The sequence below is a fragment of the Corylus avellana genome, chromosome ca3, assembly GCF_901000735.1.
Source record: "Corylus avellana chromosome ca3, CavTom2PMs-1.0".
NCBI classification, from domain to species: Eukaryota; Viridiplantae; Streptophyta; class Magnoliopsida; order Fagales; family Betulaceae; genus Corylus; species Corylus avellana.
This window is the reverse complement of record NC_081543.1, coordinates 5,360,949-5,385,015: the sequence shown is the minus strand read 5'-3', so window position 1 is coordinate 5,385,015 and position 24,067 is coordinate 5,360,949. Positions and strand designations below refer to the sequence as shown.

The 24,067-nt window shown below is 38.1% G+C and overlaps 4 protein-coding genes across 5 annotated transcripts in view; 1 reads left to right on the top strand and 3 right to left on the bottom strand.

Annotated features, from left to right (window-relative positions):
* Nucleotides 1–8,899, top strand: part of LOC132176436 (cytochrome P450 736A117-like) — a 30,957-nt gene extending 22,058 nt beyond the window's left edge. The window contains exons 1-2 of one of the 2 annotated variants that reach the window (XM_059588635.1): nucleotides 2,942–3,986; nucleotides 8,158–8,899. In XM_059588635.1, the coding sequence (XP_059444618.1) occupies nucleotides 3,033–3,986; nucleotides 8,158–8,766 (1,563 nt within the window). In that variant the 5' untranslated portion in view covers nucleotides 2,942–3,032 and the 3' untranslated portion in view covers nucleotides 8,767–8,899. Of the gene's footprint in view, nucleotides 1–2,941; nucleotides 3,987–8,157 lie in introns of those variants that run through there. The other variant, XM_059588636.1, reaches the window with a different exon arrangement.
* Nucleotides 8,900–10,959: 2,060 nt separating this feature from the next.
* LOC132173617 (3'-5' exonuclease-like) lies at nucleotides 10,960–11,556 on the bottom strand. Its single transcript, XM_059585155.1, has one exon. The coding sequence runs from the start codon at nucleotides 11,554–11,556 to the stop codon at nucleotides 10,960–10,962; it is 597 nt and encodes a 198-aa protein (XP_059441138.1).
* A 5,437-nt stretch (nucleotides 11,557–16,993) lies between these two features.
* On the bottom strand, nucleotides 16,994–18,502 carry LOC132173616 (uncharacterized). Its single transcript, XM_059585154.1, has one exon. It carries the CDS (start codon nucleotides 18,500–18,502, stop codon nucleotides 16,994–16,996), a length of 1,509 nt encoding a protein of 502 aa, XP_059441137.1.
* A 1,419-nt stretch (nucleotides 18,503–19,921) lies between these two features.
* LOC132173615 (cytochrome P450 736A117-like) lies at nucleotides 19,922–24,067 on the bottom strand. The gene is made up of 3 exons (XM_059585153.1): nucleotides 23,767–24,067; nucleotides 22,209–22,843; nucleotides 19,922–20,533 (listed from the first exon to the last, which is right to left on the bottom strand). Exons 1-3 carry the CDS (start codon nucleotides 24,065–24,067, stop codon nucleotides 19,922–19,924), a joined length of 1,548 nt encoding a protein of 515 aa, XP_059441136.1.

Below are 24,067 nucleotides of genomic sequence, written 5' to 3'. Positions count from 1 at the left end.
AGACAAAGCGTTAGATCATGAGGGATGAAAGCCACCCTCATGTCGAAGAGGACGAACATGCTTATGAGGATCCTTTGCAAAATGTTAAGGATCCTTCGAATGGTTTGACAATATTGGATTTGCCACAATACAACCCTGCTATGTTAATTAAAGCGGTCAGGGTCAAGGGAGATGGTGAGAGAATATAATAGCCAAGCTAATCGATTCCTTAACATAAGATTGAGGGATATACTTTAGAACTTAACATGATGTCCAAATTGATTTCTTAAGATTTTCAAAACAAGATGGAGACAATTGACAATCCATCCCAATAATTAAACAAAACACAACATGACAAATCCTCAGCCAGTTTTCTCATATTTATATTATTAAGATTGTTGTTCTTCCAGATGGTAATTATATGATTGTTTTTATGTTCTTCTAATAGGCGGAAACTCATATATATATATATAATTGATCTTAGAGTGATAGTGGAGATGGAAACCTCTTCTGAAATCAAAAGACAGTTTAAACACGTCATTGAGATCCATACTTGTACTTTGCATTTGTGCATTAACATATCCAAAACTCTGATCATTAGGAAAGTTAACCTCGAGAATGACGCCCTCTTCAAATTGTTATTAATCAAATGCACAACAAGACAGCCCTGAGAACCAAATGGAAACAAGCTAATTAAGGAACAACAACCTATAAAAACCACTTAATTCCTTCTATTTTCACAGCCCAAGTTGAAGAAAAGAAATTCTAGATTCCAAGCCATCTCCTTCAAAATTAGTGCCTAGCTAGTTTCATTAATCCTCAAGAAAGGATATCATGGGTGTAATCACATACACAGACGAATACACCTCCACTATCCCACCAGCCAGATTGTTCAAAGCCTTGGTCATTGATGCTCACATCCTCATCCCAAAACTCCTCCCACAGACTGTTAAGAGCATTGAAATCATTCAAGGCGATGGAGGGGCTGAAAGCATCAGGCAAATCACTTTCGCCGAAGGTAGCCAATTTAGTACTGTCAAGAACCGAATTGATGAGCTGAATGAAAAGACTTATTCCTATAAGTACACCGTGATCGAAGGTGATGCCTTGGCTGACAAGCTTGAACTCAGGGCCGGCTCAGGCCCTAGGTGAGTTAGGCCCTCGCCTAGGCCCCCAATTTTATAAGGCCCAAAAAAAATTTTTTTGAGTTAAAAAAAATTTGAATATATATATATATTTTGGACCAAAAAAAAAAATTGAAGGCCCAAATTTTTTTTAATAGGGCCTAAATTTTTTTTTTTTTTTTTTTTTTTATCAAAATTTAAGGTCTCAATTTAATAAGACCTCAATTAATAAGCCCACTATAAATTTTAAAAATAATTCAAAAAATAAATTAAAAAAGGACAAAGCATTAAAGCCTTACATCATTACATGCCAATTCCCTAGAGCTCTACACGCCTAACGCTACAGTACACGCTTGACGCTACAGTACACACCTACATCATGCAGTCATCCTCTTAGCCTCTTTCTAGAAATTTTTTGTTTTTGATGAGATAATATATTCGTTAGAAATAAAATATTACCTTTTATTTTCTATTTATTATTTAGCCATCTAGGGAAAGCTAAGAGCCAAAAATATAAACTGCTGTCAGCCTAGTAAGCCTACCATGGGCATTTTAAATATCAGAGTCTCTATATTTGCCACTTTACCTCTCCTCTTTGCTTGCTCTTTTCTAAGTTTTTCTTGTCTGCCTATCTCATCATTTTCTCTTCCTCTCCGACTCCGAGTGACTGAGTCTCTTGTCCTATCTCCAAGAACTGCTTCATAATTCCTTTGCCAAATCGGGTTTTATTGTTTTATTTTTGTCATTTATTTTATTATAGTCATAATTTTTTTTTGATAAATCGTGTTTGTTTAATTTGTTAGTATTTTTAATTAAACATGTCTATTAGAAAATATGCATCTGGATATGAAAAACTTAAAAAAAGAAGAAGAGAAAAGTAGACAAATTGATTGAATCTCAAAGAGGAGCTCTAAATAAATTTGTTATTAGCAATAAACAAAATATTGAGGATAATTTAGGTTAAAAACTCATAAATGAACAAGAAACTCATCAAAAAGAATTAGAAGATAATGAAAATGTTATATATATATATATATATTTGTTACTTAAAAAAAAAAAATTGTTACTTAAAAATAAAATAAAATTTAGGCCTAATTTCTAAGTTTTGCCTAAAGCTCCAAAATACGTTCAGCCGGCCCTAGATCACCGCATACAAGAAAGTCCCTGGATATTTATCAAACCTTGTTAATAATTTCAGTGGAGCTCTCAATTTCAGATCCATCACATCTTTGTACGTACGTATGTATGTTTAAGTTTTGCCCTTTTCCCCATACGCGGCTAGTTTGAACATGCCAGATCCTACGGGCCGGTGGCAGTATACCGGATACACTTTCCAGCTCTTGTCTACATTATATGCACGGCCGGCTCAATGGCTAGGACACTGACACAGTTGCTTAAGACCTCTCGTTAGTAAGGTTCAAAAATTTTTTAATAATGCTTAAAATTTTTTGTAATAAAGTCTAAAAAAAATTTTAATTTTATTTTAACTTAAGCCCTAATATTTTTTTTAAATAAGGCTCAAAATTTTTTCTCATAAAAATTAAAGGCGTCTAAAATAAGGCTCTAATATAATAAGCTCATCGTAAAATAAGACCAATTAATCCTAAAAAATAAGTATGCCAGATCACTTTTTTTGGATAACTAATTAAAAGTTAAACTTAAAAATTATGAAACAACAATAAAAATGAAAATAATAATAATACTATAAAAATATAATAATATTATTAAAATAAATATTATTTAATTAATATTTAAATATTAAAAAAAAAAAGTTTAACTTCAAAATTTCGCTCAGGAGCCAATTACATTGAACCGCCCTGATTATATGTGTACAATTTTCTTTGGACAAAGCCCCATTTGCTGACCTTTCTGCACATTCATCTTCACATAAACAGCGCGGATCCCCAACATCATTAAACACACAAGAAAATGTCCATCTTTCTTCTTGCTGCAACTTTCTCCCTGCAATTGATAGAGCAAACTGCAACTTTCTTCTTGCTCAATCCCTTTGTTTTAACCATCTTGGCCTTCATCTTAATATTCCTATTCAAATGGTCCTCTACCTTTTCGACCACCAAAACAAACACACCACCTTCACCACCAAAGCTCCCTATCGTCGGGAACTTCCACCAACTCGGCGCGCAGCCTCACCGTTCACTCGGGTCCTTAGCTCAACGCCATGGCCCCCTCATGCTGCTTCACTTTGGCAGCGTACCAACACTTGTTGCCTCGTCTGCTGATGCTGCCCGCGAGATCATGAAGACCCATGACCTCATCTTTGCCAACCGCCCCAAATCAAGCATGTTCGAGAAACTACTATACAATTACAAAGATGTGTCAACGGCCCCCTATGGCGAGTACTGGAGGCAAATGAAAAGCATGTCAGTGCTACATCTTTTGAGTAACAAAAGGGTTGAGTCCTTTCGAGCTGTGAGAGAGGAGGAAACTTTTCTATTGATTGAGAAAATCAAAAAGTCTTGTTCTTCAGCATATGTGAATTTAAGCCAAGTGCTTGAAAACCTTACTAATGATGTAGTATGTAGGGTGGCTTTGGGAAGGAAGTATGGCGTTGGGGAAGGTGGAAGAAAGTTTAAGGAGCTTTTGGGTGAGTTCGTGGAGTTGTTGGGTGCTCTAAGCGTGGGGGATTATATTCCATGGCTTGCTTGGGTGAGCCGTGTGAATGGCTTGGATGCTAGAGCGGAGAAAGTGGCTAAACAGTATGATGATTTTCTAGAAGGAGTAATTGAAGAGCACATAGATTGTCAGAAGAGAGGACTAGAAAATGAACACCAAAAGGATTTTGTGGACGTTTTGCTTCAAATCCAAAAGGAAAGCGTGATTGGTTTTCCTATTGACAGAGTTAGCGTCAAAGCTCTAATCCTGGTAAGCAAACCTCTCTCTCTTTCTCTCCCTGCATGTGTGGGTGTGTACACTCGCACCATACGTGATATAATTGATGAATGCATTTCTTCTTAATTCTTGGGTTTCTTGAGTTTCTTAAAAATCAGATAAACTTTCACTTAGCTTCCCTGAATTTCCATCACTTTCGCACTGTCCACCCTAAAGTTAAAAAACTATTAATTTAGTCATTCAGTATATCGAACTTCTAATGTTTTATAATATCACATTTCCGTTAGGTTTTTCCGTTAAATCCTGTTAAAATTTTCAAAATATCCTAATTTTTTATAAATAAAAAAATTGCAAAGCCAAGTGTGCATATTTTTGCAAATTTCATTAAATCCTTACTAATGCCCAAATTTTTTTATTTTTTTATTTTTAAAAAAACAAATGGGAGTATTTTGGTAATTTTGACACCCACTCCATTAAAATTTAAAAGAAAAATCTAATAGAGGGATAATATTAAAAAAAATTGAAAATTCGATACATTTAATTGTGAGTTTTTTTTGACGTTAGAGGGGGTAATTGTAGATCATGACTAGTGCTTCTGGCACCTTTACAAGATTCTAGGATGAACTTTTCTTTTTCAGCGAAAATCATCAAACTTTCATTAAAAATCAAGGACGTATAGTAGAGCTTGTTCCTTAAAAACTATGTTTCTGGATCCCCTATGGGAAGGGTTATATAGGGGATCCTTTTTTCTTCATTAATTTAGCCAAAAAATAGAGAAATTTCTGGATCGCTCTGCTACATATATATATAGCCCATATATATACACCAGTTGATGAGCGACACCTCCACAAATATGCCCAATGGTGTTCGCCTCCAATCGACAAATAAGGCATAGGGGATCTTGTACAATCCATTTCCTGAAAAGATTTTCTTTCGTGGGCAACAGATGAACTTGGAATATATGCATTGGTTTGAAGTTTTATATCAAGTAAATCAATTAGCTAGACAAAAGAGACAGCCATATTACTGGGCTTATTTGTCAAACTTTCTAGGGTGCTTTTTGCTTTTTCTAGCCAAAACTTAAACAAAAGCATTAAACAACTCTCAATATAAAAAAGGTCACAAAATACTTAAAACTATTTTCATTTTTAGGTTACATTACAACTAATAAGCAAAAAACACATTTTAAAAAGTTTTGTTAAACGAACCCAATACTGTCTTTTTAAGTCGATTCGTGGCTAGGTAAGTGGGCAGAAGCATCATTGGAATTCTCTCAGAAAAATATGATTTAGATCCTAATTAGTTGTCATTAATCTAGTTTACCAAACACAATAACAATTAACAAAGTTATCAACTTTAAAGTTAAACACAACAGACATCAATACCGAAATCAAAGGAAGCATATATAAAAACATATAATCACAGATATCAAAACCACTATGAGGGCTAGCAAACCTCAGAAGGCAACAACTATAGAAAACTTATGTTACTGATTATTCTACTTACAAAACATTTGTAAGTTTTAAGATCTAATTTTTTAATCCCGGCAAACTAGGGCGGTTATTAACCACCCGCTAACCGCTATAACCGTTAACCATTAACCGCCATAACTGCTAACTACTATAACCGCTAACTGTAATAACCGCCTAGCGGTTAGCAGTTGGCGGTTATGGATTTTACTAACTGTAACTACTAACCGCTAACCGCTTTATATATATAATCAATTGATTATTAATGATTAAATCACATTTTTGTTTTAGATAATTAAATCACAATTTGAGTATTAATATATTATCACTATAATCATGATCAATTAATCATTAAATCATTTGATTATACAATAACAAATTATTCATATATACTCATAAGTCATAAGTATGCAAGTTCATACTAATACAACAATGAACAATTAAATATTTAGAGACTTAGTTTCAATGTATGTTATCAACTTATAAGTCCATATATGTTATAAATTATAATTATACATTATACATATATGCAATTATGCATATTGAATAATATAAAATGTATAAGATTAATACTTAATCATATGATTCAATGACAATTTAAATACTTTATTCAAGTTAATCATATTATTAATGTGCAATGATAATGTGATTCGTATAATATCAAATTAAGTAATTGACATTGGATTAAACAATGTGTTACTTATAACCACAATTGAAGTATTAATGTATTATCATTATAATTTTAGTAATTTATATATTATCACATGATGAATTGATCATTAAATCATATGATTATATAATAACAAATAATACATATATAATATGACATAACTCAGAAGTCATAAGTCTACAAGTTAATCATACGATTCATATTATTCATATACAATGATAATTACAATTGAATTAAACAATGTGTTTGATTCAAGCATTATTATTTATTAGCTACTTTATACTTAGAAAACATATATCAGATTATCTTAGATTCTTAGATCTAAGATAGTTTTATTATATTAATATGAATTGTGATTAGTGATTTGTGAGATAATATGTTTATATCATTTAAGTATGAATGTATAACCATTAGATCATTAGGAATTTAAGACTTAGGAGTTTGAGCATTACCATAATACCAAATGAGAGGATTGATGAAGTTTTAATGTTTTATTTGAACTTTTTATTTTTAGTTTTTTAATATGCTGTGTTCAACTTTTTCATATCTTTTTTTTATATGTTGTGACAGTTGTGTTGAACTTTCTTTATATGTTGTGTTGATTTTTTTTTTTTTTTTTTTAATATGTTGTGGTATTTTTATTTATTTTAAGTTAGCCAGTTATGATTTAATATTTAAGGATTTTTTTTTTTTTAAAATTTTTTTTTAAGTACAAGTAAATGTAAATTTGGGGTCAAATATTTTTAATTTTTCAATATGGGCTCTTTTTATAGCAATTGGGCCTAAGAAGACATGGGGGTAAAAAAATGCTACAGTAAAAAAAAAAAACCCTAAAAAAGCCCAATTTTAAAAAAACGATTAGCAAGCGGTTACCTATTCACTAACCGCTAAACTGGCGGTTACGGTTAGTAAAATCTAATAACCGCTAAGGCGGTTATGGTTAGCGGTTTTTGATAATAACCACTAACCGTAACTATATTGACACCCCTACGGCAAACTACACATTCACCTCCCCTTACAATAGCTCTAGAACATTTTTTGTGGTTTGATTTGGGAAAGATGGAACCAGGAGAAGTTTATAATCTGTTTAAGCTCAAGAAATTAATATGATAAACTTCTCTTACAATGAAAGAATAATAAGGCTTATACATAGACGAGAAAAATCGGGGTTTTAAAAGTCGATGGAAAATACAACATTTGGTGGTTGGGTTAGGTACACCAAGGCTCAAGCTTGATCGATCAGGCCATTAAGATTTCAAGTAAAATCACAACCTGCCCAACCTCGGTCGACCGATGGATTGACTGACCCTCTCGAGTTTTAGTATGGGACATGCTGCATCTTCCACACTTGAATTTTTTTTACTTGTCTTGAACCGCATTTCAATCCCAAGTTAGACCTAAACCTAATACTTATAACACAACATGTTTTGACATTGAAATTGCAACACTAAAAACTTAACTGTATCCATATCATGACTTGAAATATTGGAGAGGAACTGTTTCACAATCTATTTTTTGTTTTCCATCTAATAGTATACATAGTATTGCATCATTTAAAAATTTTAAATAATGTGACAACATATTCACATGTGATACCAATTACGACATTAGATCTTTGAAACCTAATATGAATTGTATTAGATAATGTTGGATTAACCCCATGTGACATGTATTGATATACTAAAGCATGTAATGCCCAATGAGTAATGCTATATATATACTATACTCCAATCCCATTCCTATTTCATTGGACTGATGTAAAAGTGTCCATCAGCTCTTAGATTAGTTATTGTTAAAAAGAGTATTGTCATATCAATTCAGTAGGATTGGGGTATAATATAGCATTTCTTAATGCCTAACGGTAGAATTAGGGTAAAAAGGGAGCTGTTAAATGACCTTTTATCACTTTCAATGATCATGGAAAGGAGATAATGCAATATTGGATAGTCTTGAATTTAAAAGGGCTTGTTCTACTTTAGGAGGTATAAGGTACTTTATGCTTATCTCATGCATATTGACATCTTTCTTCTATATTTACCATTTTTTTTTTCTTTTCTTTTTGTAGGATGTATTTGCTGCTGGTACCGACACTGCGTACACAGTCTTAGAGTGGACAATGACAGAGCTTCTAAGGCACCCTAAGGCTATGAAGAAGGTGCAGGATGAGGTGAGAGGGATCAGTGGCAAAAAAAAGGACATAACAGAGGATGATTTGGATAATATGCATTACTTGAAGGCAGTCATCAAAGAGGCACTTCGCTTCCATCCTCCTCTTCCATTGTTAATGCCCCGAGAATCGACTCAAAACATCAAAATACAGGGCTATGACATTGCAGCTAGAACACGAGTTATTATCAATGCATGGGCAATTGGAAGAGACCCTGCATCTTGGGATGAACCAGAGGAGTTTATGCCAGAAAGGTTCTTGACATCTTCTATAGATTTTAGAGGACATGACTTCCAATTTATTCCATTTGGTGCTGGAAGGAGGGGTTGCCCCGGAATTTCCTTTGCTATGACCACTGTCGAGCTTGTTTTGGTAAATCTGCTGCACAACTTTGATTGGACATTGCCTGGTGGAGTAAGAGGAGAGGATTTGGACACGACTGAATCTACTGGTATAACCATTCGTAAAAAATTCCCCCTTACAGTAGTTGCAACTCCTTATTATTAGAATATATTATGAGATTTGATTATATATTATAGGATTTGATTTCAGTATTAATTATAGTTGATTGTAATAAAATTAAATCAGATTTGAAGAGAAAGAGTCTTTGGAGTGTAGGCATTTCTCAGAACTGTTCTTGGAGTTGGGGGAAAATTTTGAAGCTGAGAGATATTGCCAAAAAATTCTTAAAGTTTGAGGTTTGGAATGGGGATAATATTCATATGTGGCTGGATTTGTGGCATCCTGCAGGAATATTGATTGAGCAGTATGGCTTTAGGGTTGTCTATAATGCTCAAAGTAATATTGAAGCTAAACTGTCTTCTGTCATCTGCAATGGAGATTGGTTTTGGAGACCTACAAGATCAAAAGCTTTAGTTGACATTCAAGCTAGGCTTTCTGAAGTTTGCTTGAGCCAGTGTGATAAACCTATTTGGCTTGGTTCTAAGAAGCGTGTCTATGTTAGTGCAGAAACTTGGGAAGGTCTTAGAAAGAAGAATGCAGAGGTTATTTGGTGGAAGTTGGTCTGGTTCTCCCTTGCTATCCTTAAACAGGCCTTTATTTTGTGGCTTGCAATGAAAAATAGGCTTCTTACAGGTGAAAGGTTACTTAAATGGGGTTTTAAGGGTGATGTTCAATGCTGTTTTTGTCATAGTCAAATTGAAACTCGTGATCACATCTTCTTTGAATGCAGTTTTAGTTCTAGAATATGGAAATATTGCATGGTTCGTTGCAGGGTGGATAGGCCTCCTGTTATCTGGGATCATCTTGTGCAGTTAGGGTGTAATTGTTGGGGGAAAAAATCTCTTAATTGCTTGTTATGTCGGGTGGTTCTTGGTTCTATGGTTTATAACCTTTGGCGTACCAAAAATAAGATTAAACATGATGGTGTTCCTAAAATTGAAGAGCAATTGTTGAAGCAAGTTTTTTGGGAAGTCAGGTCTAGGATTGCTGTGAAAAGAGGTTTTCCTAGAAATAATAAGGAAAACCTTTTGTTGTGCTCTTTGTGGGATTTACCTGCTACTATTCTTTGTAATTTTGATTTATAGGTTGTTTCCCTTTCTTTTTGCTTTGTGAGGGGTTGTTTCCTCTGTTTTCTTTGTAAGGGGTTGTGTCCCCTGACTTTGTAAGGAGTTGTATCTGTGTTGTGGAGTTGTTTTATTTTGAGCTTTGGTTTAATGAAATGCTTATTCATAAAAAAAAAATATAAAAACAAAAAAAAATCAGATTTGAATACGATTAAATTTGATTTGATCTCTCATACCGTTTTGTCTCTCCACCTCTCTATAATTAAGTCCTATTTAGACCAAAAAAGAGAGAGAGAGAGAGAGAGAGAGAGAGTATGTCCAATTTAGACCATATAGATTTTCTTTCTTTAAAAATAAGATGATATGATTTTCTTTCCCAGTAATATTTTATAATTCATTCTCCAAAGTTGTTTTTCCATACATCTGTTTGTCCCCTTATAACACCGCCCTAAAGAAATTAAAGAAATAAAACTAAACTTAACAAGCAAGTAATTATCTAAGATTAATAAAACAATACAAAGACTAAATCTGAAAAGGCAACAAAGTCATCTAAAGTTGGAAAGATGCAATTCGTAATCTAATAAGGAAATTAATAAAATTGAATTTTGAATAAGATATGGATGAAAATCGGTTGGAATATCTGTGTAAACTTGTGTCCCTCCAAGAATGATGTGCCTTTTAAAATTATCATTGTGCTTGTGATTAATTATTATTGAATTTTGATCAAATAGTGATTTTAAAGGTCATATATTTTTGGAGTGACAAAAGATCGAAAGACTTCTAGAAATATTACTCGAAAATCCTTCTATTCGTACTGCTACATTTAGACTTTTGTGATTGCACTTTTGTTCGAACGTAGATGCGATCGGACGGTTTGGCTTTGACTTTTGAATGTACCGATCACACTTTTGTTCGAACGTGGTTACGATCAAGCAATCATACCTTGTCATGGGGAGGAGGGTCGCCGTCCTACAACACTATGACAATTATAATGACCAAAATCAGGCTTTAAACAAATTAAAGAAAGAAAGTTACAATTTCATAGAAAATAATAAGTCCTGAGATTTATTCAGCAAACTAAACAAAAGAGTAGACTTAAAAAGAGACCAAGAACAGGAAATAATTCATGCAAAGAGGCTCAAATATATAGATGCCCAAATGCATAAAGAGACCCTTATTGATCTTCCATTAGAAGCTTGCAGCCTATCCTAAAAGAGGCATAGGCATCAATGCCTGCATACTCAATTTGCTCTTCACTGAGCATCCTCACCCCCCAATTACTCATGCATATATCTTTAGGCTTCCTCATATAAAGACCAACTACTTCCAATGCAAGTTCTTTCAAGCTAGGCCCACGGAACCGCCCTGGCCACTGACTCTTTGCCACCTTGCCAATATCTGCACTTTTCTCACATTCTATCTTATACTCATCCCTCAGCTTGGCTATATCCTGGGCAACCTCAATCCCCACAAGAGTGAAGTTGGAGTCCATTAAAAAGCTCTTGAGCGATCGGGGGATATTGTCCATGTAAATGAGTTGAACGATTAGACACTTGTCATCTATGCAAAGCTGCAGGGTTGCAGCTTTTTTGCTGGGGCTCCATTCGGTGTCTAAGCCTACTACAGTGGGTGCACCAGCATATAATGAAAGGATTAGGTGCAACCATTCGTCTATGTCGCTACCTTTGTCTGTGACGATTGTTTCTATGGTTTTCCCAGCAAAGCTAACGTTGTATTTTGTGGTGGTCGCATTTGTCTCAAATGCAGACATTGCTGTGTTGTTAATGAGCCATGGAAGTAAGAATTTATGTGTTTATAGGGTTTAATTTAAAGTAACGTGACTCTTCCTTATATATGTTTGTTAATTTCCTAGTTGAAAACATTTTGGTTTACTATATTAATTTGACCCTTGTGCGAGGTTTGAGCCATTTTAACTTCTATACGTATTTGCTTATAACCTGTGAGATATTGGGAAAGTCATTTCTTTGAAATATCATTTGTATATTAATTTAGAATATATATATATATATATATATATATATATATATATATATAAGACATCTGGCATAATATCTTTCATTTTCTTTGAGTTGAAAAAAAAAGTAAAAATAAAAAATAAAAATTATAATGGAGTAAGAAGCACATTGGGAAGCTTCCCGTTTCCTCTTATTTTTAAATAGGACCCGAGAGATATGCAAATGGCATGCATGCATGGAATAATTTAAACATGGATAATTGCATTTAAACCCTTCTTTTATAACATGGTTTGCCAAATTATGAGTTGAAATTGTAAAAAGTTCTACATTGCTTGGGTATTAAGGAGATTGGCCATTTATAAGGGTGAGGGAAAACCTCAACTCTTAAACTAGCTTTTGGGTTGAGTTAGACCCTTGACCCATTTCTAATAGAAATCAAACTTATTCAAAATCACTCACAATCACATGATTAAATTCAAAATCACATTAGCCAAAGATGTTAGTCATATATCCCTCTGTTAATTCAGGTAAAATCTAAAAGGGTCTTACATTAATGGTTTGTTGATGTATTTAAATAAACTACATAAATAGATCACAATATATCTTATTAAAATATATATAAACCACTCACATACCCTATCTGCACGATAGCCATTTTAAGGTATTGTCCAATATAAAATCTAAATAATTAAATTTGATTTGTTGTATCACATCATGAATTGTGCGAGAAACAGTTCTAGTAAGTTTCATGAATAATGGGGCATTTAAAAATCTATATTCTGATATATGGCTACAGCTGTTTATCCATACTCTGATATATGGTGTTTATATATATATATATATATTATTCACATCTATTACATTGTTTGGTTGTTTTGAGGAACAAATAATAACTTCAATTCGACCTCTCAAATATCAAAAAGTTTAACATTCAATATAATATAAGTAGATTCTCATTTAGTATTTAATCAATCTGGGACATTTCTTTTATTTTTGTATCTTTCATGTTTAGTATAAGGTTTTATTTATTTATTTATTTTTGTTCCCCCCAAGAGATCAACCTAAAGCCTAAATTTTTTTTTTTTTTGAAATGGGATTCAATTACTTCATTAGAAATCAAGGTTTCTCAGACATTACAATTTCCCGAATACATAAAGGGGTAGTACCCCTCCATTGGTGCTCCTCATTTAATTGCAACGCCACCTTAGCCAATTTGTCTGCTGCCGAGTTTGCTGCTCTTCGAACGTGAGTGGCTCGCCAAGCACTGCAGCCGCCCAGGATTATCTTCACATCATCTAGCAATTGCCCCACCGAAGCCCAGTTGTACTCCTCCCTCTGTAGACTCTGGATCACTCCAAGAGAGTCCCTTTCAAGAATAACCTTCTCAACTCCCAGCTGCCAAATAAATTGGGCTGCTGTCCAAGCCGCCACTGCTTCGGCAATCATGGGGTCAGTGATGTACCTCCGAGTCGTGCATTTTGCTGCCACTACATCGCCAGCAGTATTTCGAAGCACAATGCCCATTCCCATTCTGTTCCCCACCATATCAACCGCTGCATCCCAGTTGCACTTCACAAAATCTGGTTGTGGTGGGCTCCATCGTATAGGTGAGCTGTGACCCGGCAGGCGACCTCCCTGAATTCGATTCTGGCTTCCTTGTTGAACGACCTCCATCTGAACAGATACCCACTCGTGCAGCTGCGCTGGAGAGCAGAAAACCCCTTCAAAGACCCACTTGTTTCTGCGAAGCCATATTTGCCTGGCAGTACATGCAAACACATCTACTTCGGCAGCTTCAAGACGTTCCATCAGACCCCCAACAATGTCCCAGAAGCTCAAATCTACCATGGCACACTTCTGGATCTTCCTCTTGCTTCCATGCCAGACGTCTTGAGCCGCTGGACAAGTCCATAGGGCATGACAGACTGTCTCAGGTTCTCGCTTGCAAATTGGGCAGGAAGGATCCTTCAGGGCTTTCCTCTTGTACAAATTCTCATTTGTTGGCAAGATATTATTACAGGCCTGCCATAAAAACATCTTCACCACCCTTGGGCCTCCGATCCGCCAAATCCTTCTCCACATTTGCTTTTGCTGCCCTTCTTCCGAACACCCACCCATAGACCGCCTGTTAGCCTCCAGTGCAACATGATAAGCACTACGCACGGTGAATTTTCCATTCTTTGCCGGGCCCCATATCAATTGATCTTCTGGCGCATTTAGACATAGGGGAATACCACAAATGGCACTTGCTTCAACCGGATGGAAAATTGCTTCCACTAAGGGAATATTCCACCATCGAGTGGTGCTATCTATAAGGTCCATAACTTTCGCATCCTCATCAAGAAGCCGAACCGGTGATTGTACCTTATGAGATATTGGAACTGGTAGCCAGCGATCCCCCCATATAGAAATTGAGTGCCCATCACCAACTCGCCACACCATACCCTCCCTTAGTAACCACTTGGCATTCCATATGCTCCGCCATACATACGACGGTTGCCTCCCCATCGGGGTGTCTAAAAAGGTGCTATTCGGATAATATTTCTCCTTAAAAATTCTTGCCACTAGCGACTCGGGATTTTGGATCAACCTCCATCCTTGTTTTGCGAGTAGGGCCATATTGAAACATTCCAAATCTCGGTAACCCAACCCACCGGACTCCTTGGACCTTCCCATCTTCTCCCAACTCATCCATGCTATTTTATTTCCACTTTCCTTGTGCCCCCACCAGAATTTTGACATCATTGAGTTTATCTCCCGGCATAAAGTTTTGGGTAGTTGGAACACACTCATGGTGTATGTTGGGATTGCCTGCACCACCGCCTTAAGTAACACCTCCTTCCCGGCTTGTGAAAGAAACTTCTCCTTCCACCCATGCATTTTATCCCACACTCGCCCTTTAATCCCTTCAAAAGCTCGGAGGCGAGATCTTCCTACAAGCGCTGGCAAACCTAGGTATGTTTCATATTTCTGTGTCACCGGTACTCCAATCAACTGTGATAGAAGCCCTCGTATCTCAGTCAATGTGTTGCGACTAAAAAAGATAGAGGTCTTCTCTTTATTTAGCTTCTGACCCGAAGCTCTCTCATAGTCATCAAGGACTTGTTGGAGGCATCTTAGCTCGGACTCTTTTGCTTTACAGAACAACAAACTGTCGTCTGCAAAGAAAAGATGATTTAAGCATGTGCCCCCCCGAGTAATAGGCAACCCCGTAAAATCACCAATAGTCTCTCTCCTTTGTAAAGCTGAACTGAGCCCCTCCGCACACATAATGAAAAAATAGGGCGAAAGTGGATCACCTTGCCGTAAGCCTCTTGATGGTATAATTTCCCCATATGCCTGCCCATTGACAATAACCGAGTACTTAATTAACTGTACGTACACATGTCATGACCAAATGGATCCACCGATCCGCAAATCCCATTCTTCTCATGACTGATTCTAGAAAATCCCATTCCACCCGATCATATGCCTTGCTCATATCGAGTTTCATGGCCATGTACCCCTCCTTACCAACCAACCGAGCATCCATGGTGTGTAAGGCCTCAAAAGCAATTAGTATATTGTCCGTTATGAGCCGCCCGGGAATAAATGCACTTTGATTTGGGGAGATGATCTCACTTAACACCTTCTTCAATCTGTTCGCCAATACCTTTGAAATCAACTTGTAAATAACATTACACAGACTAATGGGACGAAACTCCGTAATCCGGGTAGGGTGTTTAATTTTAGGAATCAAGGCTATGTGTGTGGCATTTATCGCTGAATCAAAACAACCACCATTTAAAAAATCGAGGACCGCTTGACATACCTCATTACGTACCGTACTCCAAGCATGGTGGTAAAAACAAGCGGAGAAACCATCCGGGCCCGGTGACTTGAGTGGATGCATTTGTGCCAAGGCCACGTCCACCTCCATCGCCTCAAAAGTGCTCAACAACCGAAAATTCATCTCCTCCGTTACCTTAGGTGCCAATCCGTCTAAGAACATCTCTTTCCCCTCGGTCCCTTCGGAAGTGAACAATTTCTCGTAATATGACACGAACGCACTACTAATCTCTTCCGTTTTGGACCATTCTCTTCCTTCGACATCAACAACCCGCTTGATAGTGTTTATTCTTCGTCGATGGCTGGCCCATGCATGAAAAAAGTTAGTGTTTCGGTCCCCCTCCCGGTACCAATTTTGCTTCGCTCGTTGCTTCCACCTAGTATCCTCAAATTCCAGTAGAGCTTCTATCTCCAATTGAATATTTTTGATAGCTGCTTGATGTTCAGGTCCCTCTCGACACTGCAGCTTGGTCAGTAGCTCGGTCTTTTCCTTAACCAAATTTTCGTGTCCTCCATATTTCTCCTTACTCCACCATTTGAGCCTTGATTTGCACCGTTCCAGCTTCCCTCTCACTTGCGTCATTGCCTCCCCCCCATCTCCAACCGCATCCCACACCTCTTTTATGATGGCCCCACATTCCTCATCCGGTATCCAACTAGCCTCAAATTTAAAACCTCTTCTACCCTTCATGCACTGTGGCTGTGTAGTATATAGGGAAACAAAAAGTGGATTATGATCCGACATTCTTGCTGCCAATACAGAAACCCCTGCTGATTTGAACATTTCACACCACCCACTATTGGCAACCGCTCGGTCCAACCTTTCTTGGATGTGAGCTTCATCTTGTCGTTTGTTGGACCATGTAAACTTTGGGCCCGAAAACCCCAAGTCACCCAAATTGCACTCCTCAAGAGCTGACCGGAATGCCTCCATCTGCCCTTCTCGTCTTCGACCCGCCCCCACTTTCTCGGTTTGGTGGGTTATTTCGTTGAAATCTCCCACACAAAGCCATGGAAGCGGAGCATATATTTTTAAATGAGTAAGGAGGGACCACGATTCTGCTCTTTTAGTAGGGTCGGGGTGGCCATAAAACCCCGTAAACTTCCATGACACCCCATTGTCCGACCCCTTCACGATAGCATTTATATGACGCCGAGAGTAATTTTGAATTTCTAGTTCCTCCGCCACCTTCCATAGGAGCGCTAAACCCCCACTCCTTCCCACCGGCTCCACCACAAATAGGCCTTCAAAGCCAAGTTGCACTCGTATCCGTTCCATACGCTTCTTGTTGCAAATGGTTTCCATTAGAAACAAAAAGCTGGGCTTCTTTGTCTTAACCATTTGGTTAAGGTCTCGAACTGTACGAGGGTTCCCAAGCCCTCGACAGTTCCAACTTATGAGGCTCATTTGGGTTGGCGGAGCTGCTTAGCAGTCTCCGCCATCTTTAAGTCAACCGTCTGCTTCGCCCCAACCCCTTTGCAAATTCTCTTCAATCTCTCAACCTCTGCTGTCCCCTCTCCTTTGGTGGGCGTCTTTCTCTTATTAGCATCCGAATGGGAAACACTCACCCTGTCCTCTTCTGGTACTCTAGCTCGCCTCTTCCATCTCCTCAAATTAGTCTGTGTCCCTCCCATCCCTACATTAGTAACTGGCCCACTTTCTGCCTTGCCCATCGCAGCAGAGTGAGTCACCACGTCTTCTAAAATTGCTGGGCTGTGACATGTTACCTCAGCCACCTCCTTCCCATTGGGCCCACTTGTCGGGCTGGCCCTTTGCATGGAGCTATTACTGTCCGTCGCCACATGGACCTGCTTAGGCACCTCTCTAGGCTTTCCTTTCTTTGCTGTAACCGCCGCTTCATCCACGCTCAAATCATTCTTAGGACCCATGCGTGTATTTACGTCCAGGTCACCAACGTAAAGAGAGAAATCCCCATCAGTCCTCCGCGAATCCAGCATAACGTCACCACCCCCCGCCAATCCCTCGACCTCCATATAGGAAGAATCTGCACATTTGCTGCTACTCCCCTCTTCTGAATTGCTAGAACGACTAGGGTATCCTGATTTAGCGCGAGTTGCCTTATTCTCCCATCCCTTTGCAGTAGAACCGCCGTCATTGCCCATGTCAGTCGGTCGGGTGGCTCCTCCACCCCTGTCTCCACCACTATTCCTCCGGTTGTCTTCAGCCCGCAGCCACACGCCCCACTCCTTTAGTCTGCCATCAGAGTTCCTCCTATGATTCACCATCACCGGACACCCTTTAGGCCCATGCATAATTCTGCCGCAATCGAAACACATCATAGGAAGCTTCTCGTACTTGAAAATCACCCAATATGACTTCCCCTCGACCTGCAATGCCCTTCCTCTCTCCAATGGTGCACGTAGGTTAATAATAACCCGTATACGAAGGCATCTGCCCCACCCCACTCCATCTCCTGCTATATCAATGTCCTCAACTGTGCCTAGTGATGCTCCAATCTTGCTAGCTACCGCCTTAGTCATGCATAATAAAGGCATCTCATGAATTTGAATCCAGAATGGGGAATGAGAAAAGTCCATCTGCGATGGCGGGGTGCTCCCGTCAAAATCATGCAAAACCAGAATCTGTCGGTCGAAAGACCAAGGCCTGCCCTCAAGCACCCTTCTTTTATCGTATAACTCCTCAAATTCAAATAACCAGATATTATCCTGGATCTCCTTGAAAGTTACTGAACCCGACAACCGCCATATCCGAGACAATACTGTTCTGAAAGCCTCCTTATTCACCCTACGCTCTCCTCCTATTTTACCCACCAAACACCGTGCACCTTTTGCCCGGCCTTCTGCAATCTCCCCTTCACAGATTTTCAGGCCAACCTTCTCACCCTCCGTCAGTGATATTTTTCCACATAACGTCTCCAACTCCTCCTCCATCAGACCACCCCCCTCACCTGTTCTCACTGAGACAGTAAAGGACTAAACCTTCGAAACCACCTCTTGCTTCCTCACACAGAGGCGGAAGAAGACCACCACTCCAACCTAGCCGTTCCCAGAGAACCCTAGTGGAGACTGATTGATTGGGTATTTTTGTCACTTTAGTTCCTTTGTTTGCTCCCATGCATAGCCTAAAATTTTTTATTTCCATAATAATGTTTTTTAACTCAAAGAAAATGGAAGATATTTATACCGGATGTCTTATTATTCTTATAAAATGTACAGATATTTCGAAGAAATTACTTCATATCGTGGGTTAATTATAAGCAAGTATATAGAAGTTAAAACGCCTCAAATCTTACAAAAGGGTCAAATTAATATAGCAAATCATATTGATATTGAAAAGTAGAAAACCAAAATGTTTTCAACTCAGAATTGACAAATTGTCAGCATTTAAAGAGGAACCCATGATCGATGAAGACAAGGACCATGACTCCGAAACGTGAAGTGGCTGGATAATATTTGATCACAGCAGTCTGTCTTTAGTTGGAAGGAAAACATTAAAAAGATGGTGGAATCAATGAGACCTTAATGCAAGTTGCAGCATTTGTCATGACGATCAAATTTCTCTGTTTTACCTGTTACTGTCAATCTTGATGATCACATCAACGATCAGTAATGTGATAGAGATTGGCATCGAAATTTTGCTGGTTACATTATTTCCCAAAATCAAGGCAGGCAGGTAAACAGAGTTAACTGGAGAAAGCCACAATTGATGTCTATATATCGAGAGAAAAAGGTGGAATCACGTACTCATGATTTATGTTTATGAAAACTCCAATGGCTAAAGGAAAGCTTCCAACCCATCTTTCTCTTTGCTTCCATTGTCCTAGTTGTGCTGCTGAGGTTTTCCTTGAAGGAGCAGTCAAGAAAAGGAAAACCCATTAATCTCCTACCAAGCCCTCCAAAGCTACCTATCATTGGTAACCCTTCACAAGAAATATGGTTGGAGATAATTCTAAATCTTTTTTCGCTGCTTATTCTAAGATGTGGTATCAGAGTCACCTTTATGGTGTTTTGTTAGGTATTAATGCTTACATACAGTACACAGTAAGTGTTTGTGAGGGTTTGGGTTTTGGTCTATATGCTTTCTGAGTAACATGATCATTATGTTCCTTTTTAATCGGTACTATAGTTAATGAAGATAATGCTGATAGTGATCTTTGTGTTCTATGTTTCCTTTGTATACCAGAAATGTGTTGTAAAAGTGTTTATAAAACTACACCTCCTCAGACGAGAAACAGATGAGGAAGTTCATATTATTTTCAAACTCATTTATTTCCCATACAGGCACCAATTGTGATTTTTGCTAGCCAAACTGAACCTTGTGATTCTTCTATTACTCGTATATAATATATACTAGCAACAATAAGGAGTTGCAACTGCTATAAGGGGAAATTTTTTATGAATTGTTAGACCAGTAGATTCAGTCAAGTCCAAATCCTCTCCTCTTGCTCCACCAGGCAATGTCCAGTCAAAGTTGAGCAGCAGATTTGCCAAAACAAGCTCGATTGTGGTCATAGCAAAGGGAATTCCGGGGCAACCTCTCCTTCCAGCACCAAATGGAATCAATTGGAAGTCATGTCCTCTAAAATCTATAGAAGATTTCAAGAACCTTTCTGGCTCAAACTCCTCTGGTTCGTCCCAAGATGCAGGGTCTCTTCCAATTGCCCATGCATTGATAATAACTTGTGTTCCAGCTGCAATATCATAGCCCTGTATTTTGACATTTTGAGTCGATTCACGAGGAACTAACAATGGAACAGGAGGATGGAAGCGAAGTGCCTCTTTGATCACTGCCTTCAAGTAATGCATATTATCCAAATCATCCTCTGTTATATCTTTTTTGTTGCCACGGATCCCTCTCACCTCATCCTGCACCTTCTTCATAGCTTTGGGGTGCCTTAGGAGCTCTGTCATAGCCCACTCTAAGACTGTGTACGTAGTGTCGGTACCAGCAACAAATACATCCTACAAAAAAAGTTGGTAGATAACAAAGTGTTCAAACGAGGTGATGCAAAAGGCTACAGGAAAATCCTAGAAAGGTTCATTTGCTATCTCGTTCGAAGTCCCCTCTAAACGAGATGACTTAGGTGACTTACAGTGCTAGCGCTTGTTCGCTGTCTTGTTTAGACAAGACTACGAACGAGATGATCAAAAGAAGTTACAGTAACGTTGGTTCGCTTCTAGGATTAAAGTATTTGTAATTACTGTTGTTAAATATATTGGATAATATATTAGAAACGGAAAAAATAGAGAGAGAAGAGATAGAGAGCGGAAGCATATAGGATTACATCTCTTCTATTATGATTCTGTAAGTAATATGATTACAGTGACCTCTATATATAGAGAGGCAAGGAGTGATAAGCAAGAAATCCTAGACTAAACCTAGAATATATAAGGAAACATAATTACCCTAGAATAACATCAATTATACTCTTAACATCCCCCTCAAACTCAATGTATAAAATTGAGGTTGGAAATATAAAGGAAAAGATTTTTTTTTTTTTTTTCTTTTTTGTGGTCACCGGAAAAGTTGCATGAGCTGGCAAGAGTTGGGCAACCAATGGCGGTGGATGGCGGCTGGCAGCAGCAGCTAGTGGGCTGAGTGTGGCTATTGGTTGGGTTGAACCCTTGAAGAAATTGGGCTTGAGGCTTTGAAGAAATTGAATCAATTGGGCCAGTTAAATGGGCAAAAGATGGCCAAAACCCATAGACCATTAAAATGATTGACCCGAAAATTATATGAATCGGGTCTAACTCGATGAATCGGGTTGACAAATTTGGACCGTTTGAAGAGCTTGATCTCGGTGACCCGGTTTAGGAACTGATATTGGACCAGGTTGGGGAGATCTGATTTGAACCAATGACCTGGTTGGAACCGGTTTTAGATTGGATCGAATGCTTGTATGGATCCAGTTCGGGTTGATGGATTGGATTGCCAGATCTGTGGATTTGGGTCTAACACACTCGACTGGTTCGACCCACTTGGTCAAGTTGACAAATCGGATTGTCAGATCAGCGGATTTGAGTCTAACCCACTAGACCAGGTTGACCGTTTTGGATTAGGTTGAAAGTGCTGACATGGCAGAGGTGTTGCTGGAGGGCCGATGGTGGCGGATCTTCCACAGATCTGTAGATCTGTGCCTCGCAAGCTAGAATCTATGATTAATTTTTCCAGATGAAGCTGCGTGAAGGTGTGGAAGAGATTTTGAGTGAATGACCACTTGGTGGCACGCAGATGAACGAAAAAGGGAGGTCGCCTGAGGGAGCATCGAAAAACGTCAAAGACGTTTATTGGAAGCCATAGAAAAGTGGCTCTGATACCATATTAAATATGTTGGATAATATATTATGAGCGGAAGAAAGAGAGAGAAGAGACAGAAAGCGGAAACATATAGGATTACATCTCTTTTATTAAGATTATGTAAGTCATATGATTACAGTAATCTCTATATATAAAAAGGCTAGGAGTGATAGGCAAGAAACTCTAGACTAAACCTAGAATATGTAAGGAAACATAATAACCCTAGAATAATTAATATCAAATATACTCTTAACAACTATGTTTTTCTTTACGATCCACTACGCCACACTACATCGAAGAGAAAGAGAGAGAGAGAGAGAGAGAGAGAGGTTTGCTTACTAGGATTAGAGCCTTGAGGCTAACTCTATCAATAAGGAAGCCAATTATCACGTTTTCCTTTTGAATCTTAAGCAACGCGTCCACAAAGTCGTTTTGGTGTTCATTTTCTAGCCCTCCCCTCTGGCCATTTATGTGCTCTTCAATTACTCCTATAAAATCATCAAACTGTTTAGCCACTTTCTCCGCTCTAGCGTCCAAGCCATTGACACAGCTCACCCGAGCAAGCCATGGAATATAATCCCCCACACTTAGAGCACCCAACAACTCCACGAACTCCCACAAAAGCTCCTTAAACCTCCTTCCACCTTCCCCTGCACTATACTTCCTTCCCAAAGCCACCCTACATGTTACATCATTAGTTAGATTTGCAAACACTTTGCTTAAATTCACATGTGCTAAAGAACAAGACTGTTTGATTTTCTCAATCAATAGAAAAGTTTCCTCCTCTCTCACAGCTCGAAAGGATTGGACCCGTTTGTTACTCAAAACATGTAGCACTAATATGCTCTTCATTTGCCTCCAGTACTCGCCATAGGGGGCCGTTGACACATCTTTGTAATTGTATAGTAGTTTCTCGAACATGCTTGATTTGGGCCGGTTTGCAAAGATGAGTTCATGTGTCTTCATGATCTCGCGGGCAGCATCAGTATGTTAGAATATATTATTTCCTTTGTTAGAATATTTTATATTTCCGTTATTTAATTTGTAATGTAGGGTTTATTTCTTTCCTTATGTATTTTAGGGTTTAATTTAGGTTTATTGGTCACTATTCATTGTCTCTCTATAAATAGAGAGTTATGTAATATTGATTGATACAGTGAATATACAAGATGTAGCCAATATGTCTCTCTTCGCTTCCGCTCTCTTTTCTTTCTCTTTTATATTTTAGTATTTTATATTCTATATATATTTCAACATGGTATCAGAGTCACGTTTCTGTTTCTGTGGCTTTCAATAAAAGTCTTATGACATTTCTATGGTATTTTCTAGCATTCTCTTCTGATGATCTCTTAATTTTGTTGTGATCCACGGCTTTATTCATTGGCGAATCTTGGCACAATGCGATTTTGGCCCTTCATGGGAATTTTAACGGCTAGTTTTCATTCTCCGGCCTCATTGTCAGTTGCGGCTTAGCCCTTCACCAGATTCTTTTAGTGGCTTGTCTCCATTCTCCGGTATTTCTCCAGCTGTCACTTTCAGCCTTTTTCGCCGGCATTGTCTTGATCCAACCATCGACTTCAGATGCTTTCAATTTATTCTCTTTTCCAAACTCAAGCTTACACCTTGAGTTTGAGGGGGGATGTTAGAATATATTATTTTCATTGTTAGAATATTTTATATTTTCATTATTTAATTTGTAATGTAGGGTTTATTTCTTTCCTTATGTATTTTAGGCTTTAATTTAGGTTTCTTGGTCACTACTCATTATCTCTCTATAAATAGAGAGTTATGTAATATTGATTGATACGGTGAATATACAAGATGTAGTCCATACGTCTCTCTCTGCTTCTGCTCTCTTTTCTCTCTTTTATATTTTAGTATTTTATATTCTATATATATTTCAACACAGCAGACGAGGCAACAAGTGTTGGTACGCTGCCAAAGTGAAGCAACATGAGGGGGCCATGGCGTTGAGCTAAGGACTCGAGTGAACGGTGAGCCTGCAAGCCGAGTTGGTGGAGGTTTCCGACGATTGGGAGCTTTGGTGGTGAAGGTGGTGTGTTCTTTTTGGCGGTTGGAAGAAGAGTGGAGGACCATTTGAGTAGGAATATTAAGATGAAGGCCAAGATGGTTAAAGCAAGGGAATGCAGAAGGAAGAAAGTTGCAATTTGCTCAAACAATTGCAGGAAGTTGGACAT